At 39.1% G+C, this 16561-nt stretch overlaps 1 protein-coding gene across 2 annotated transcripts in view; it reads right to left on the reverse strand.

Moving 5' to 3' along the window:
* FBN2 (fibrillin 2) overlaps window positions 1-16561 on the reverse strand; it is a 170587-nt gene that overhangs the window by 129892 nt on the left and 24134 nt on the right. For both annotated transcript variants that reach the window (XM_049796454.1, XM_049796453.1), the window contains exon 6: window positions 245-442. In XM_049796454.1, coding sequence (XP_049652411.1) covers window positions 245-442 — 198 coding nt within the window. The remainder of the gene's footprint in view (window positions 1-244; window positions 443-16561) is intronic.

Below are 16561 nucleotides of genomic sequence, written 5' to 3' on the forward strand. Positions count from 1 at the left end.
CAGACCTTTCGTGCTCTACATTTACGGCTCCTTGACGGGAATTCATTTTTTCCAGGCACTTGAGTTTTTTTCTATATGCACAATAGCTAAAACCTGGGAGCAGCAAAGAATATCCAAATTTTATCAGAAGTAAGACACAGAACACACAAGAAAAACAGTGATTTTGTTTTAAGTGGACTGCAAAGTTTTCAAGATGCATATCAGCAACACAACAGTCATGCACAATTTCAACCAGAAGACTTACCTTGACATGCTCCAGTGCGAATATTAGGAATGAAGCCACGACGGCATGGCTGAGGCTGAGCAGGGCACATTTCACAGGGGTGACCCCATGCACGCCCGATGGTTGCACAACAGAGGGTTTTTGTGCAAACAATTCCAGTTAGCTGGCCCTGACACATCTGGTTGTTAACTTGTGTGAAACACGGGCCTGTTCTGTAATCTGGAAAAAAGGAAAGATCACTGTATTACACAAGACACTATACTATTAACTATAGAAGAAATCAATTTTAAGTTCAGTAGATAAGTATATTAAGAATTGCAGCAGGACCTGGAAATTTCAGTTATGTTACTGCATGCAGAAGTAGCATGACACCTTCCAGAAGGTAATGATTTTCACAAGGATCTCTTATCTTTCAATTTATTTCTTTTTGATACATACAAGTTAGGAAAGGCAGCTGGACCCAAACCTGATCTGTGCATTGACAATGTATCCAGTAAAATCCATAATAAGTGAAAGAGTTTTACAAACAAACAAGCAAGTAAGCAAAAGAGCAGACCAGATTAAGCAAACAACTGGGAACTGGTTTTCTTGTTCCTAAGTTACTTCATGGCGATTCATGGGAGGGAGCTACAGACCACAGCAGCCACATATTTGTTCACTCCACATTGATCAAGGTCCATGCCAGCAACCATCACAGAATCAACATTCCTGCTGGAATTCTTAGTGCAAAATAGTGCTACCTACAGAGGACTAATTGGTAAACCACCATCTATTTTCAGAGGAATAACATGAGATAATACAACCTATTCAAGCTATACTGAGTACACTGAATATAGCTTACAAACTATATGAAAATACACTCCTAGTCAAATTCCTGTAAATACTTCTCATTAAGGTTCAACCTGTATAAAGAGAAAGATTTTCTGACCTTATAACGCAACACAAACTGGGAACAACAATTAACTGAAATTCTCCTGGAACAAATGAGAAACAGATGGTTGCTCTGAGCCAGATTTCATATCCTTATGGAAAATTTAAGACGGGGAAAAAAAGGGAAGAAAATCCAAAGCTTCCACTCAAACTCAGTCATATGAAAGACGGCATAATAGTGGGGTTATGGCTGCTCTCCCTGCTATCCTGTCCTATTCTTGTTTTTTTCCTACTGAAAACAGACTCCCACACCGATGCATGGGTCACTCGCTGCCTTCCGCACACTTTCATTAGTGTACAATTGGTCTCACAACCAAGCTACAAAAGGCACAATCAATGCCTTCTAGAATTCGGTACTTCCACCCTGAAGAACCAAAATAAGAGCTTTGACATGTTTGGAAAGGGAGAAAATGGTCTTCCCAGTGAGACCTCATATTAAGTTTTCTTTGCACTAAGACACAAGGCTCTTAAAAGTAGAAGCTAGCTCAAATAGAAATACAGTTTCTGCTCCCGATCTTTGATAAGGTTCATTCAGCTATCAGTCTGGGAAAGACTTTTGCACACAGTTATTTATACACCTTGGCAGTTAATTTCAACTGGGCTGTTCACTTTAAATAAGCAAGCACATAAGTATCCACAACAAAAATGCCTAACAATAAAAGCAGATTAAATGATCTTAAATACTTGGTAAGGACTCTGAATTTTAATCTTTCTTGATTTTCATTAGAAAATAATCTTCAGAGTTACACCTTTGAGTTTCCACTGTGTCCATCAAGCCACAAAGACAGTACTTTTAGTAAAATAACGTACATTATAAAAAGAAAATCCAGTCCATCAGAAAAAGGTTTCAGTGATCTTTCATCCAACATACTGGAAGACAAGCAGCTTTACAGTGGTCTCAGTTTAATTATGCCCAAGGCCCCTGTCAAATTGCAGAGAGCTGAATTTTTAACATAAAATACAGACCCTGGTGACTGATAGCAGAAGACTGATCTCATCAAGCTATAGCCTTATATGAGAGTGATAAATATTTGAAACAAAACCTCCAACCATCAAAGATTTAAATGCCAGTAACTCACTGTAATCTGGTCTAGATTTTAGTTAAGGGGTAAGGGTAAGAAAAAGACTCCATCAGAGATTATGACTGCACACTTCTTTCATATGAAGTTTACTCAGGTGTCACAAAGATTGAGGGGAATATGTGACAGACTGCCTTTAACTTGCAAATCATCAGCAATGGTCAGCCTGCTATCAGAACAAAACCAGACCTGCTCAGAATTTAAGAACTGAAAGAAATGGAATTAATTCCTGACACCCGTGAAAACAAATGGGAATTTGGCTACTGAATTCAATGACACTGTTTCATTCTTGGAAAACAGTATTGCACTCTTTAGCAAATAGCTGTATTATAATTTATTACCTAATATAATCTGTAAAAGCATTCTCTATGTCACATAGCGGAAGTAATGAGCCTCATGTGCATGGAAAAAGCTTTTACTACTGCTCAGTGAGCAGACTCCCATTCTAACGTCAACTAAGTTATAGACACTGCTAATATAATAAATTATTAAAAAGAGTCCACTCATTTCATTTTCTCATTTATGACTGAACTACAAATAATAGGCAGATCCTGGGAAAGTCTGTGGTCTACTCTGTGTATTGAGAGCTGATTGTCTGACTGTAAGCTGCACATTGCAGAATTTTTGCCCAAGTGATGACTACAGTCAGATCAACAAAGATTGAGTCTTTCCTGAAAATTAAAGATTGATTTTAGACTCCTCATGAATGAGAGTCTTCAAAAACATGAAGATGAAAAAAGGCAAAAGAATGTGCATGGGTAAACCTGAAAAGACCGTTTACAAGCCACTAGGAACACTGAGAGTCCCATTATAAAATATAATCACTATCAGAAGAAACAGTAGAAGTACAAATTATATATTTTTCTGTTTAATGGTTGGTGATCCATAGGAATACTCTGGCCAAAGATCTTCCATGTTAAGAAGTTTGGAATTCAATCAGATGAGATTAAACCTGGAACTTAAACTTGAGATAGGAATTATATTTGAGTTCTATTACCTTCCCGTAAGACACAAGATGATTATGCGTATAGTCTGTCAACCCTAGTAACGAAAAGTTCGCTTCAGAAGGTGTGTTTGAAAGAAAGGTTCGAGAATATAAGCAGAGTACAGAGAGTGTTTGTGCAAGAGAATATGAATGAGTTAGATACAAGGAGTGATACGAATACACCCATTGCTTAATATATCCTATTAAGTAAGAAACACATGCTCTGGAAACCAATACATATGTGCCTACCTGTGCCTCAATAAACAGAGAATGCATAAATCATAGTGTTCAGGTTCTATAACCAAGCAACTTCAATCAGTGTAAATCTGCAGGAGGGCATCTAAAACTCTGACTACTGCAACTTAAACAGTAGAAGAACAAATGAAACTACTATTAAACCTTCAGGCAGATTTACAAATAAAACTAAATTCAAGCCAAAATGCTGAGATCCTGAATGATACTTCAGAATAATGACATAGAAGCAACACATCCTGAGCTCCTAACAGAATGTGTGGCTTATATAACTTTGGGCTACAGAAGCAGAAACCTAGCAGCAGACCATTTCCAGACAGCAACAGGAAGTAACCTGCTATCTGCACCCGCCAAGACTGGTTCTTTGCACACCTACGGCAACTGCATTTCAAATGGGATGCTGGAAAACTGGAAAAATTATGCAAAGAGTCACAAGAATAATTTAAGCTTTCAGAAACATGCTTTACAGTAATATGAATAGTTTAAAATAGTATTGTAATTAAAAATATTATCTGTAACAACTGTAGCCTTTTTAAAAATCTTTATCCATTCGGTTTATCCAAAATGAAGTCCAAAAGTACAAAGTGAGTAGCGGCTGGTCTCATATGCTAAGAGGAAAACGTAAGGTTTTACAATATAAAGTGAAGGCAGACACGTCTGGGGTAATAGTAAAGTGCAGCTGTTTACATGAAGTACTCACATAGTATATTTTTACTTATGGGAAGCAAACATACTAAAACTAGATGCCATTCTGAAGACACTTTGTAGTTTCAAATGAAGCTGTGGATTTGATTCAGAAATTACCATGTGAGATTCTATGGCGTTTTATACAGTCAGTCAGACTATATTATTATAATGGTTCATCTGACCTTAAAACCCCTGAGTTTATGAATCCATCATCTTTCCTAACTGGTTTTCTTGTCTTGCTGTTAGGTGTTTCTCCATTTGCTCCCTTCACAGCACTGCTCTCGGAATAATGTTGCCAGAAAGAACATATGCTAGAACATATGTTATACATCATTTGTTGCTTAGAAAGGGTAACTGCTTTGGTGAAAGAAAGTGATTTTCAGTACATATGTGTTTTGCATTTTTTTTAACCTCAGAAAATTATATTCAATGTGCACCATGACTTGAGGAATGACAACCTTTATCAACAACCCAAGTTGTTAATATAATTAAATTCAATAAGAAGTACTTTTTTCTTGGCATCAACATGAAAAAACCCTGGAAATAGCATACTGGACTTCTATTCTTTCATAGAAGTGTGTATTCTGTAGTCACAAATAGGACTATCCAACTACCATGGTTCTTGGGATCTTTTCATTAACTCCTTTCTAAAAAATTATAAGTCTATTCTAATTCTCCCTGTAATTTTAAAAAGGCTATTTGACAGGAAGCCTGCCACAAGGATTAGAAACATCAGAATTCTAGTATTGGGTATGGTCCAATATCCATGGTTTTTTTTTTTTTTCTTCTTGTACCTCTGGCCAAAACCAGATGATTCAGATGAAAGTGTAAAAAGCCTGCTGTATGTAGACATGGGATAATCTGCCTGCCACATTAAGTTTCCTCCTGGTGCCTAACACCCACTAGCTCAAAACCTGAAACACCATGTTTAACACCCCAACTACCATTTGCTGTCATTCAGGAAAAAACATTAACATATTTTGGTACACATGTAAAGATCCAGTTCCTATCTGAATTTTGTCACAGTCTTAGCCTCCACAGTTTCATACTGTGTTAACTAACTACTCCTGCCCATGAAAATTTTACCTCTTCTCAGGTAACTAAAAAGAGAAAAAGCGAGACATAAAGAAAAAGAAAAGTAAAAAGGCACCAGACATGGTGGAAGGTTCATTGCAAGTTATCTTATCTATGAAAGTGTTAACTCTTCTTTTCATTGGAAAGCACAGACTGACATTTTAACTGAAGTCTCCCAATACCAAAAAACTGTTTCTGTGTAAAGCCTAACAGTACTCCTGCACCTACATAAAGCCTATGCAAAAGCTCTGGAAGGGTAAAAGGACATAGACTGCAGTGCTGGAGCAGTGTATTACCTCAAATCCTGTATTTCATATCTGTGAGTGCTAGAAAGATTAGCAGAAGGAACTGTGAAGTCTATTCCATCATTTGATCTCAGTACTGGGAAAGATTATGGAGCAGTTCATCTTAAGTGCGCTCACATGGCGTCTGCAGGACAACCAGGGTATCAGGCTCAGCCAGCACGGGTTAGGGAAAGGCAGGTCCTGCCTGACCAATCTGATCTCCTTCTATGACCAGGTGACCCACCTAGTGGATGAGGAGAAGGCTGTGGATGTTGTCTACCGGGACTTCAGCAAGGCCTTTGACAGTGTCTCTCACAGCATGCTCCTTGAGAAGCTGGCGGCTCATGGCTTACCCAAATGGACTCTTCGCTGGGGAAAAACTGGCTGGATGGACGAGCCCAGACGGTTGTGGTGAATGGAGTTAAATCCGGTTGGCGGCCAGTCACAAGTGGTGTTCCCAAAGGCTCGGCATTGGGGCCAGTTCTCTTTAATAGCTTTATTAATAATCTGGACGAGGAGATTGAGTGCGCCCTCAGTAACTTGGCGGATGACTCCAAGTTGGGAGGGAGGGTTCATCTGCTTGAGGGTGGGAAGGCTCCACAGAGGGATCTGGACAGGCCGGATCGATGGACCGAGGCCAACTGTATGAGGTTCAACAAGGCCAAGTGCTGGGTCTTGCACTTGGGTCACAACAACCCCATGAAACTCTGCAGGCTTGGGGAAGAGTGGCTGGAAAGCTGCCCGGCAGAGAAAGACCTGGGCATCCTGGTTGACAGCCAGCTGAATATGAGCCAGCAGTGTGCACAGGTGGCCAAGAAGGCCAACGGCATCATGGCCTGTAACAGAAATAGTGTGGCCAACAGGAGCAGGGAAGTGATCGTCCCCCTGTACTCGGCACTGGTGAGGCCGCAGCTCGAGTACTGTGTTCAGTTTTGGGCCCCTCACTACAGGAAAGACATGGAGGTGCTGGAGCGTGTCCAGAGAAGGGCAACCAAGCTGGGTGAGGGGCCTGGAGCACAAGTCCTGTGAGGAGCGGCTGAGGGAACTGGGGTTGTTCAGTCTGGAGAAAAGGAGGCTGAGGGGAGACCTTATCGCTCTCTACAACTACCTGAAAGGAGGGTGTAGTGAGGTGGGTGCTGGTCTCTTCTTGACAGAAGAGACTGGAGATAGGAAGAGAGGAAATGGCCTCAAGTTGTGGCAGGGGAGGTTTAGATTGGATATTAGGAAAAAATTCTTCACCGAAAGGGTTGTCAAGGACTGGAACAGGCTGACCAGGGAAGCAGTTAAGTCACCATCTCTGGAGGTATTCAAAAAGCATGTAAACAAGGCACTTCAGGACATGGTTTAGTGGGCATGGTTGATGGGTGGACTCAATGATCTTAAAGGTCTTTTCCAACCTAAATGATTCTATGATTTTAATTTAAACAAAACTCCATCGAACCATAACTAAACAAGGAAGTAATGTGTCTGGAAGTAAATATTTTTAACTATAAGCTATTTGGAATATTGATGCATCTACTACTAAAAATAAAATACTGAAAATATTAAGCATGTTGATCAGTACAAATCACACGAGGAGTAAAGGAGAACCAAACCTCATACTTGTCAATCTGTTTCACTTCCTTACAAAGCAAATTTGCCTTTCAGAAGGACTTTTTACAGAACCTCTCTCCCATAACTATGATTTAGCAAATAGTAATGAAAGGATGAGAAAATAAGTAATTTCAACTTCTACCACCTCACTTGTAGGCTCAAGTATAGTAAACCACTTATTATTATTAATGATACCTCAAAAATCCACTTCATAGATCAGTATTATTAGATAAATAACCTAATATGTGGGACCTGAATGCTGGAAAGTAGTACATGCTCTTAGGGTTACCAGGGACTTTATTTTATTCCGTTCCAGAAGAAAAATTAGCACAGTGGGTCAAAGTCCAAGAGACTGCACTCTGTGCCAAAGAACCTTCAGAGTGGAGACATTAAGTCTATATTGGCAAAGATCTCAAGTTAAACTCACCTTGCTAGAAGATGCTCCAACAGGAAACATGCTGGAGAAGTAACTGTCTTTATTACACCTCTGATAGGATGCTGTGGCAAATTTCCCCATAATTTCCAGTAACATTCAGAAGTCTCCAGAAACGTGAAACTTATTTTTGCTGCTTGTTGCAGCACCTGCTCCTTGATGATTGATGAGATTTTTCAAAGAAACTCTTATCTGAATTTTCCCCTTTGCAATGCGAAATCTAAATGTCTCAATTATTGAAAGTATAATTGAGCTCCATCTTCCTGCAATGGGAAATCCCACAATGTGTGACTCCTGCCAAAATATCAGCAGGCTTGGAAGAGCAAGATGTACCCCATTCTCCCACTGATTCTGCATAAATTACAGTGTTGCCCAGACCTTGTGTTTCCAAAAAATGGGAGATCAGGGCTTTCCTTGATTACCTTTTCATCTGAGTATGAAAGGCTGTTAATACTCGTACTTGAGTTTAGACCACCAATCTGAAATGTATGCTTATGCAAGTATTACTCTTCTTGTTCAACTCCCAACATCTGCAGATCATAAGTCACAGTATGCAAAAAGATAGTTAAACATTACAAAGGTACAGATGTTTCCTTGCTTTATTAAAGATTATCTAAAATTGTTTCTCCTTCAATATTTTAATCATCCTAATAGGGAAAATTGTTCTTTTTGCAGTAATGCTTAGCTGCCAACACTGAGGGTTCACCATCAGGGAGGTTTCAAAGGTAATGAGAAGTTAGATGAATTATACTGATTCAGGCTTGATATAAATAAAAAGCATTTCTTTCAAAGGTGACATCCAACAAGTTACAGAAAAAAGATTGTTGGCTGAAAATGAGAGTTAGTCTCTTGGAAAATGAAAGACACTTGGCAAAGCTATTAATTTCTCTTGGAAAAAATAGTCTATGGGCAGTACAGCTATTTAGACTGAGAAGTTCACATAAACCAAAGCCTATATTGTAAAGTCTGAGCCTCCTTCCCAACTTTTCTTTTTTTTTAAAGAAAACTTGTGTGTCAAGTCCTTAATTAAACATTTAATACCATTAAGTTTATGATTAACGTAAACAATGAACACCGAAGTCTTTTAAACATTTTAAATTGTGGGTAACTCAAAGCTGAGATACATCCCCAGAAGGTTCTTTAGTCATTGTCTGAAGCAATGATTTTTATAAAATTTATTTTGATATGTAATATTGAAGAAGGGCAGTTTAGTTGAAAAAGGTTTTGATCATTTAGGTTAAATACATCATGAAGGCTTCAACATTTTTATACAGCTGACAGCTTCCATTTTCAGGTACTACTGTTCTACTGGTCCCACATGACCACTCCTGACCAGCTCCTGCAATGCAGTACTTTCCATCACACAAACCTCTGTAGTTGATTAGGCAACTTAATATACACATGACAATTAAAAAGGGAGTGGAGGGCAGCTCTAAATGAAAGGAAAAAAGCATGCTTAACGCAGCAGTCTATGTGGGCTTTGTAGCTTTTAGCAAAATTCCAGTTTCCACCAGGACTGCTGTCATGTCCATTCTAAGCACGTTCTCATTTTCATCTAGCTGGAACAGCAAAAGCAGCTCTTTTCCAAAAACAACATTCCAGGGTTTGCATACCCAGTTTAATATAATTGATATGATGTCAGGCTTAAGCAGATAAAGTATTAGTAGAGTATAATCTGCAGACCTTAAAACTCTTTTTTTTTTTTTAATTAAAAACAACTCATTCTTACACACATTCTAAGCACATGGGAAAAGATGGCAAAGTACCAGATAATCAACAATATTTCTGAAATAAAATGCAATTTTCTGTTATCAAATCTGAACATTGAAGAAAATGCTTCTAATATTTTAAGACAAAAAACATCTTGAAAAATATACACGCACAAAAAGCAGAGAAAGCTAGAAACATGGAAGTACTTTGCTTTTGCCATTTATGGAATTTAGCTGCTTTCAGAATCGAAGTATTTTCCTATACTTACAAACTTCTTGGAGGAAACTGTTGCCATGTGCAACTGCACTATCATACACTGACTGCTACAAAATTTCAAGTGTAGAATAAAAGCTGAGAAATAAAGATACCTGAATCTTGGTTCCAGCAAGGTCTCCAATTTTGGTTTGCTTGGAGCTTCTTGTAAACGTGTATGTTTCCTTAGACTTCCACAAGCCCTGCTACTATATAAAGTTTGCATCCGAGTTTGGATACTGGACTCTAATGAAATACCTCTATGAGCAAATACTCAACATGCAAACTGACACACAATAAAATATTAATCATCAGTTATTACAAGAAGTTACAGGCTGAATTACCTGTGTGCAAAGTGTACATAGAGATAAGAAATCACAAGAATAATTTTTGCAAGATTCAGGAGTTCGTCTACTACTATCCTAATATTGGCTTCTTACATCCTTACTTTGCTGAAATGTCTACGAAATTCAAAGCAGGGAAGTAACTCTGTGTATCATGCCGCCTACTGCTCTCTCCTCCTAGGTTTCTCCTTTGAGTTAAAGGAATTCCCAGCACCCTGCCATTCTGGTCCACAACAAGGCTCCTTCAGAAATACAACACAACAAATAATACCTGTCCCCAAAGCCCCAAGTCCCAAACCTCAAAACCTTAATGGAAGCCAGAGATTTTTCTCTCCACCATACAGTCAAGGCTAAGACCTAAGTCCACCAAATACCAGAAGACCAGAGTGAAGCCAAGGCCACTTATATCCTCACTAGGAGAGCATGCTGCACTACCAACAAAGCTTTGAAGGTGGAAGAGGGGAGTGCAGAAAGGTTTTCTGTTAGAGCCTGACAGCTGGATGTTTCCTTTTCAATGACAGAAAGTATTCTCCTTATCTCTCTTGAAACTCTGAACTCTGCACAAAACCTTGTATTCAGATTTCATTGACAGGACAAGATTTATCCATATGATGAAAAGACAAAGATATTACTCATTAAATAAAACTTGGACTCCGGAAAGCCACACAAAGGCACATTATATTCTTTTAATTCCTCCATATCCAAACAATTAAGAAGTCAATACCTTGCTATATGCCTGCAAAGAAAATATACTACTTTTCTGGACCATAACATCAAAACTTCAATTACACCTTCCACAAGTTTTTGCTTCCTGGCCCCAGGAAATCAGTGCTATTCAGTTCAAACTCAAAGCAACAGAATCCCTTGTCAGCAAAGAGGAAATTTAAAGATTCAGGTCTGTGGTTGTGATAAACCTTTAAGAGTATTGAAGAATAGTGTAAAGAGCACAGTGTAGACTCCTCCACCCCACCCCCCCACTTTGGAGTTCAGTGTCATTACTCATGCCAGAAACCAATCCCACTAATGAAAGTGAGGCATTTTATACAAGTTAAGACTCCCCACATGGAGAAGGGTTTGCAGAACAGGTCCACAGCGAATACTTTATTATTCTCAGAAACTCTGATCTCTCTGAAATATGTTGGGATATATTTCAGTGAGCCAAGTGCAAAGAGCAGTCAGGACAATTTAAAGGTCAAGTGTACAGTTTTCTAGAGCTGCAAAACTTAAAAGCAGCTAAATGTGACTTCAACTGGAGAAGTGGTCTGATGTTTTTTCAGCCCTCTGGCAACCTGCGTACTACTTCGTGAGGTAAAATATAAGAAGGAAGACATAAAAGGAGATGATGTGTACATGTTAGTCCCCAGCTGGCCACAGCCCAGAGTCAGAACAGTTAGGTGCCGTAACAGACGACGGAGCCTCTGCTGAGGTTAGGTAAAAGTGAATGACTGCAGCCGTGGAGTCTCGCCCATTCACTGTATTTTTCCTAGCAGCCACTTTAGGAAGGCCTTCAAAATGCATCCATACTCACAAAAAGAGGAGGGAAAATATTTCATAACCAATGCCTGCGTAAATTAAGAAAAACACACTAAAAGCCTCAGCAGATCAGAAACCCTATAAAAAACCATGGCCATGCAGCTGAATGCAATGTTGTTAATAGTTAATGTAGGAAAAACAACTGCTTCACACATTGCTTTCAGAAAAAAGCATCACATTTAGCCTGCAAGAAACATTTCCCCAGATGACTGTCTAGACTATCCTGATACTTTGTTTGAGTTGATAGTAAACTAAAAACCCAGCCAGTTACTATTTACTAGAGTTCTGTTTGTGGAGAGGCAGAAGCACAGTTTCCTTTTCTTCAGATCTCTGGGGTTTGTTCAGCAAAACAAAAGAGCTTTAGAGATTTATCTCTTCGGCTTATACAATGTTTTCAGTGGGACACTATAAAGCTGGGTATCTTTTAGCAATCAAAATATAGGGCAGAAGTTAATTCAGAGGATTCATCTCTTCTCTCAATAAAGAAACAACTTACTGATGTTTCTCATACACTCAGCTATTACTCTGAGGTGGAATAAACCAGCTTACTTTTGGCACTCCAGTATTTTGCAAGCCTGCGTGCAATGTGCTCTTGATTGGCTTCAGCAAACTCTAGTCCAGCTAATACCTGAATGACTCTCCTCCATATAGCTTTATTGGAGTAACTATAGCTTTTAAGACATTACATAGCTAATGCTTACGAAGATGGAGACGGTTGAAAATTTAAAGCAGATCAAAGCTAAAGAATTTTAAACCTTCATCTTTAATTCATTTTAAATTGAACAATAGTTTAAAATTAAACATTTTCTTTGATACATATTTGCCATGCCACACTTCACTGTCAAAATCATTAAAACTTTAAAGTTCAATATGCTTTTCACCAGTTACATGAAGCTTACTTTTTGACTGTTTTCAAGCTGAGTAACAGGAACATCTTCTAGCCTCTATCTTTCAGTTTCTCCAGTTCTTACAGACGACTTCAGTGCTACAACGTTTAGGTAGCAAAACCCAAAGACCTATATTTAAATGCAAACAGTGGTCCTAAACCTTAATTCTGTTCTTAATCAAAACTCCCAGTAGCTTCACTGGGATTTCTGCCAGACTTAGTAGTGCAGGATTGAACCCAAAAAGTCTATTTTCATTGGCTTCAGCTGCTCCCTGGGAATCTGCAGAGACAGAAGACTCTCATCCCTCTGTCAGCAGAAGAGAGAGTGATGACTGCAGCATGCTGTCAGTCTTGTGAAGGGCACTCCGTGAGGGGGAAGGCTGTACACAGGGAAAGACAATAGAGTTGTGGCAAAGAAGAAAGGACATACACGCTACACATTTCACCCTCACCAGAAAGAGGTGGGAAACATACTCCAAAGTCAATAATTCTGAGGACTAGATCTGCCAGTTGCTCAGAGCCCCTGCATTTTGCAAAATCTGATCTCAAACACAAAATTTGTCAGAGACCTGGTAGCAGAACAGACAAAGTGAAAAATATCAGGACATGCAAAAAACACAGGAAGAAAAAATAGAAGAAGAAAATTATTTCCTAATATCTGTCATCTGTCTAACCCCCAACCATACAGCCACACAGTTTTGTGTTCTCCATGCTCATCCTCCTGGCTCAACATTTAGACAGTTTTATTCCTTTTTTATTCATCAGAATAAACATAAGGTTCCTTTAAGGGAAAAGTAAACAAACAAACAATCTTCCCATTTCTTATTTTTCAAACTCACATTTCCATGAGAAGAATTGTTCAGGTGTTATTGAACAATGTATTATCTATACTTTCCCTCTTTACTTCTCGCTCAACCATTGAGCCCCAGTACAATATTACAAAAGAAAACATAAAGGAATATTCATAGGCCTCTTTTCACTCTCTCTCAGCTCTAATTTGGTACCTCTATGTACACAGAGCATGCATACACATACCCAAGGCAAGACAACAATTCAATAATTGTGTCGTATGATGACCCACTTCATGGGCTTCACAGGAAAAATTAGATCATTCTATGTGACAGCAGTGACATAAAAGATGTAATTATTTACATAAAAGTATGCAGAAATATAAACACAAAAATATACATTTATATTACTTATATTAAAATATATAAAATACCCTCTTCATACATATGTGTGTATAAACCTATATAGTTGCACTTACACAACCTTGTCAACAGTACAGCAGGTTAGCATATCTTTACTATGCTTGTGTGCACACCCCTGTATAAGAATCTGGGAATAATAATATATAATTATATATACTAAAATTTGGGGATAATTATATAGCTATCAAAACTACAACCACTAAAACCGCCCAGAGCAATGACATAACGAACGCTACCAATACACCCCACAAGCTTCAACAGTTTTACAACAGAATTCTCTTTAAGACTACTGACAACGTGTAAAAATGTTTTTTAATTTACATTTCCTGTTTCTCTTCCAAACGATAATTTCTTTTACTACTAGGCTGACAACAAACAGTGCAGATTACTGGAAACTTGCTACCAATACTGGGGCTGGGGAGAGTAAAGAGGGGGAGAGAGAGAGAGGAAACTCCAAAGTCTACTCAAAGTATGAAGTCATTTGAAATTTTAATTGCCTGTGTACTAATAATAAAGGCTTATGTTTGCTTTTTTCTTTCGATTCATTTTCTCATCTATGACCCCTTCTGCTATGAAGCAATTTCAGCTTAACAATTCATTGATGTAGCATGGTTCAAGATTTTCTGCCACTGTTTTAAATATTAAACTATGACTACAAAATATCAATTCAGTCCTTACTTAGAGCTAAAAAATTCAAGGGACAAATGCTAATCCTTCACACCACTTTAATGATTATGAGATTTCCATCTCTTTTTGTTTCCAGCTTTTAAAAGTGAATTAGCACTGCTGATGAGGATACGGGTTGGCTTCTTGACTGTTTTGACCAGAAATGAATCTTGTAAGAATTTGTACTACTATAGCTTTTTTAGTTTAGATGCATGGTTTTACCTAAAACGCATACAGAAATGGAAGCTTTTTTGTTAGATAAAGCTGAAACAGTTGAAGAAAAAAAATGGAAAAGTAATTGGGATGTGTCCCCTTATCACATCTGAAAAAACTCAGTCTTCATCTGGTTTGTTCAATTAAGTACGCCAGTCTAGTGAGAGGTACCTTTCCCTCCAGCCCTTCCTTCACAAAGCATCTCCGTAAGTGTGCTTCATCGGTGTCTGTACATCACTGTGTTTTCAGATGTTACTAGAAACCAACACAGAAGCAAAAGCTTAACCCATGCATTCCAGGGCTTTTCCTTTCCTCCTTGGGAGGCCTTAGTTAACCCAACTGAAATGAACAGAAATCTTTCCACTAGATTTCAATCAAGCTGGATTTGTTACAAAGTTCTCTGTTAGGTTTCTTCTACTTCTTTTATAGGCAGTCCCCACCCCTTCCTCTCCTCATCCATTCTACACATCTTCCTGTATTTGTTTTTTAATTCTTAAAGTGTGAAGTATGAGGAGAAGCAGAGTGAAAAACATCACACAGTTGTATTTTGAAGTACACACAAAATCTGAACAACATATGAAAGCATTAAAAAAATACTGCTTGTTATGGCATTGTATTTTAGAAATGGGCATGTATAACAAGTAACTATTACTTCTGGTTCAGTTCACTGTCATTTTGAACCTTCTATGTTTGATTTAGACAATAAACAGAGTAACTTCAGGCAGAAGACTGGCAGTAGGGACAGAAGTGGACTGTAAAACCATAATAATGCAAAGCAATAGAATTACACTGGAGACCAGAATTACACTGGAGACAAGTGGAGACCAGTGATAAGTGGAGTTCCTCAGCGGTCAGTATTGGAGCTGGCACTGTTTAACACCTTTGTCAGCAACATGGACAACGGGGTCAAGTGCACCCTCAGCAAGTTTGCTATGGACACCAAGCTGTGTGGTGCAGTCGACACACTGGAGAGAAGGGATGCCATCCAGAGGGACCTTGACAGGCTTGAGAGGTGGGGCTGTGAGAACTTCGTGAAGTTCATCAAGGCCAAGTGCAAAGTTCTGCACATGGGTCGGGGCAATCCCAAGCACAAATAACAGGGTGGGCAATGAGTGGATTGGGAGCAGCCCTGAGGACAGGGACTTGGGGCTATTGGTTGACAAGAAGCTCAACATGACCTGACAACGTGCACTCACAGCCCAGAAAGGCAACCATGTCCTGGGCTGCCTCAAAAGAAGCATGACCAGCAGGTCAAGGGAGGTGACTCTCCCTCTCTGCTCTCATGAGACCCCACCTGGAGTACTGCATTCAGCTCTGGGACCCCCAACACAAGAAAGACATGGACCTGTTGGAGTGGGTCCAGAGGAGGGCCATGAAGATGATCAGAGGGCTGGAGCACCTCCCCTATGAAGACAGGCTAAGAAAGCTGGGGTTGTTCAGACTGGAGAAGAGAAGGCTCCATGCAGACCTTATAGCAGCCTTCCAGTACCTAAAGAGGGCCTACAGGAAAGCTGGAGAGGGACTTTTTCCAAGGGCGTATCATGATAGAACAAAGGGTAATGGCTTTCAACTGAAAGAGGGTAGATTTAGATTAGATGTAAGGAAGAAGTTCTTCACTATGACAGTGGTGAGGCACTGGAACAGGTTGCCCAGAGAGGCTGTGGATGCCCCATCCCTGGAAGTGTTCAAGGCCAGGTTGGATGGGGCTTTGAGCAACCTGGTCTAGTGGAAGGTGTCCCTGCCCAGGGGAGAGGGGGGTTGGAACTAGGTGATCTCTGAGGTCCCATCCAACCCAAACCATTCTATTATTCTGTGATATACCTTTGGAGTGTAACAGCATTAATAAAAAGGAAATTTACTGAAATACAGTTACACTACAAGAAAACTGCTTTACTTCTTTAGAAGCTACTGTCTCAGAAAATGAAATAGAAGTTCTTTGGTTAGAAAGGGGTTTGCTTAACTAATGCCAAGATCTGCAGTTTAAATAACTTCTGTATTGCTTTATATTGTAAGATACTCATCAAATTATAAAAGTTTTCATCATCTTAAGATATGCTAATAGAAATGAAATTAAATTATTCTCTAGGCAGAAAAGAACAAAGAACTCCAGTTATTCCTAGCACAACACTCAAACTGTGTTTTGGATACCTTGCCAAGGGGAGATAAAAAGATAGCTTTACTCTGCTCACGATGCTGGTCCATCTGT

This window comes from Accipiter gentilis, chromosome Z, assembly GCF_929443795.1.
Source record: "Accipiter gentilis chromosome Z, bAccGen1.1, whole genome shotgun sequence".
Classification (NCBI taxonomy): Eukaryota; Metazoa; Chordata; class Aves; order Accipitriformes; family Accipitridae; genus Astur; species Astur gentilis.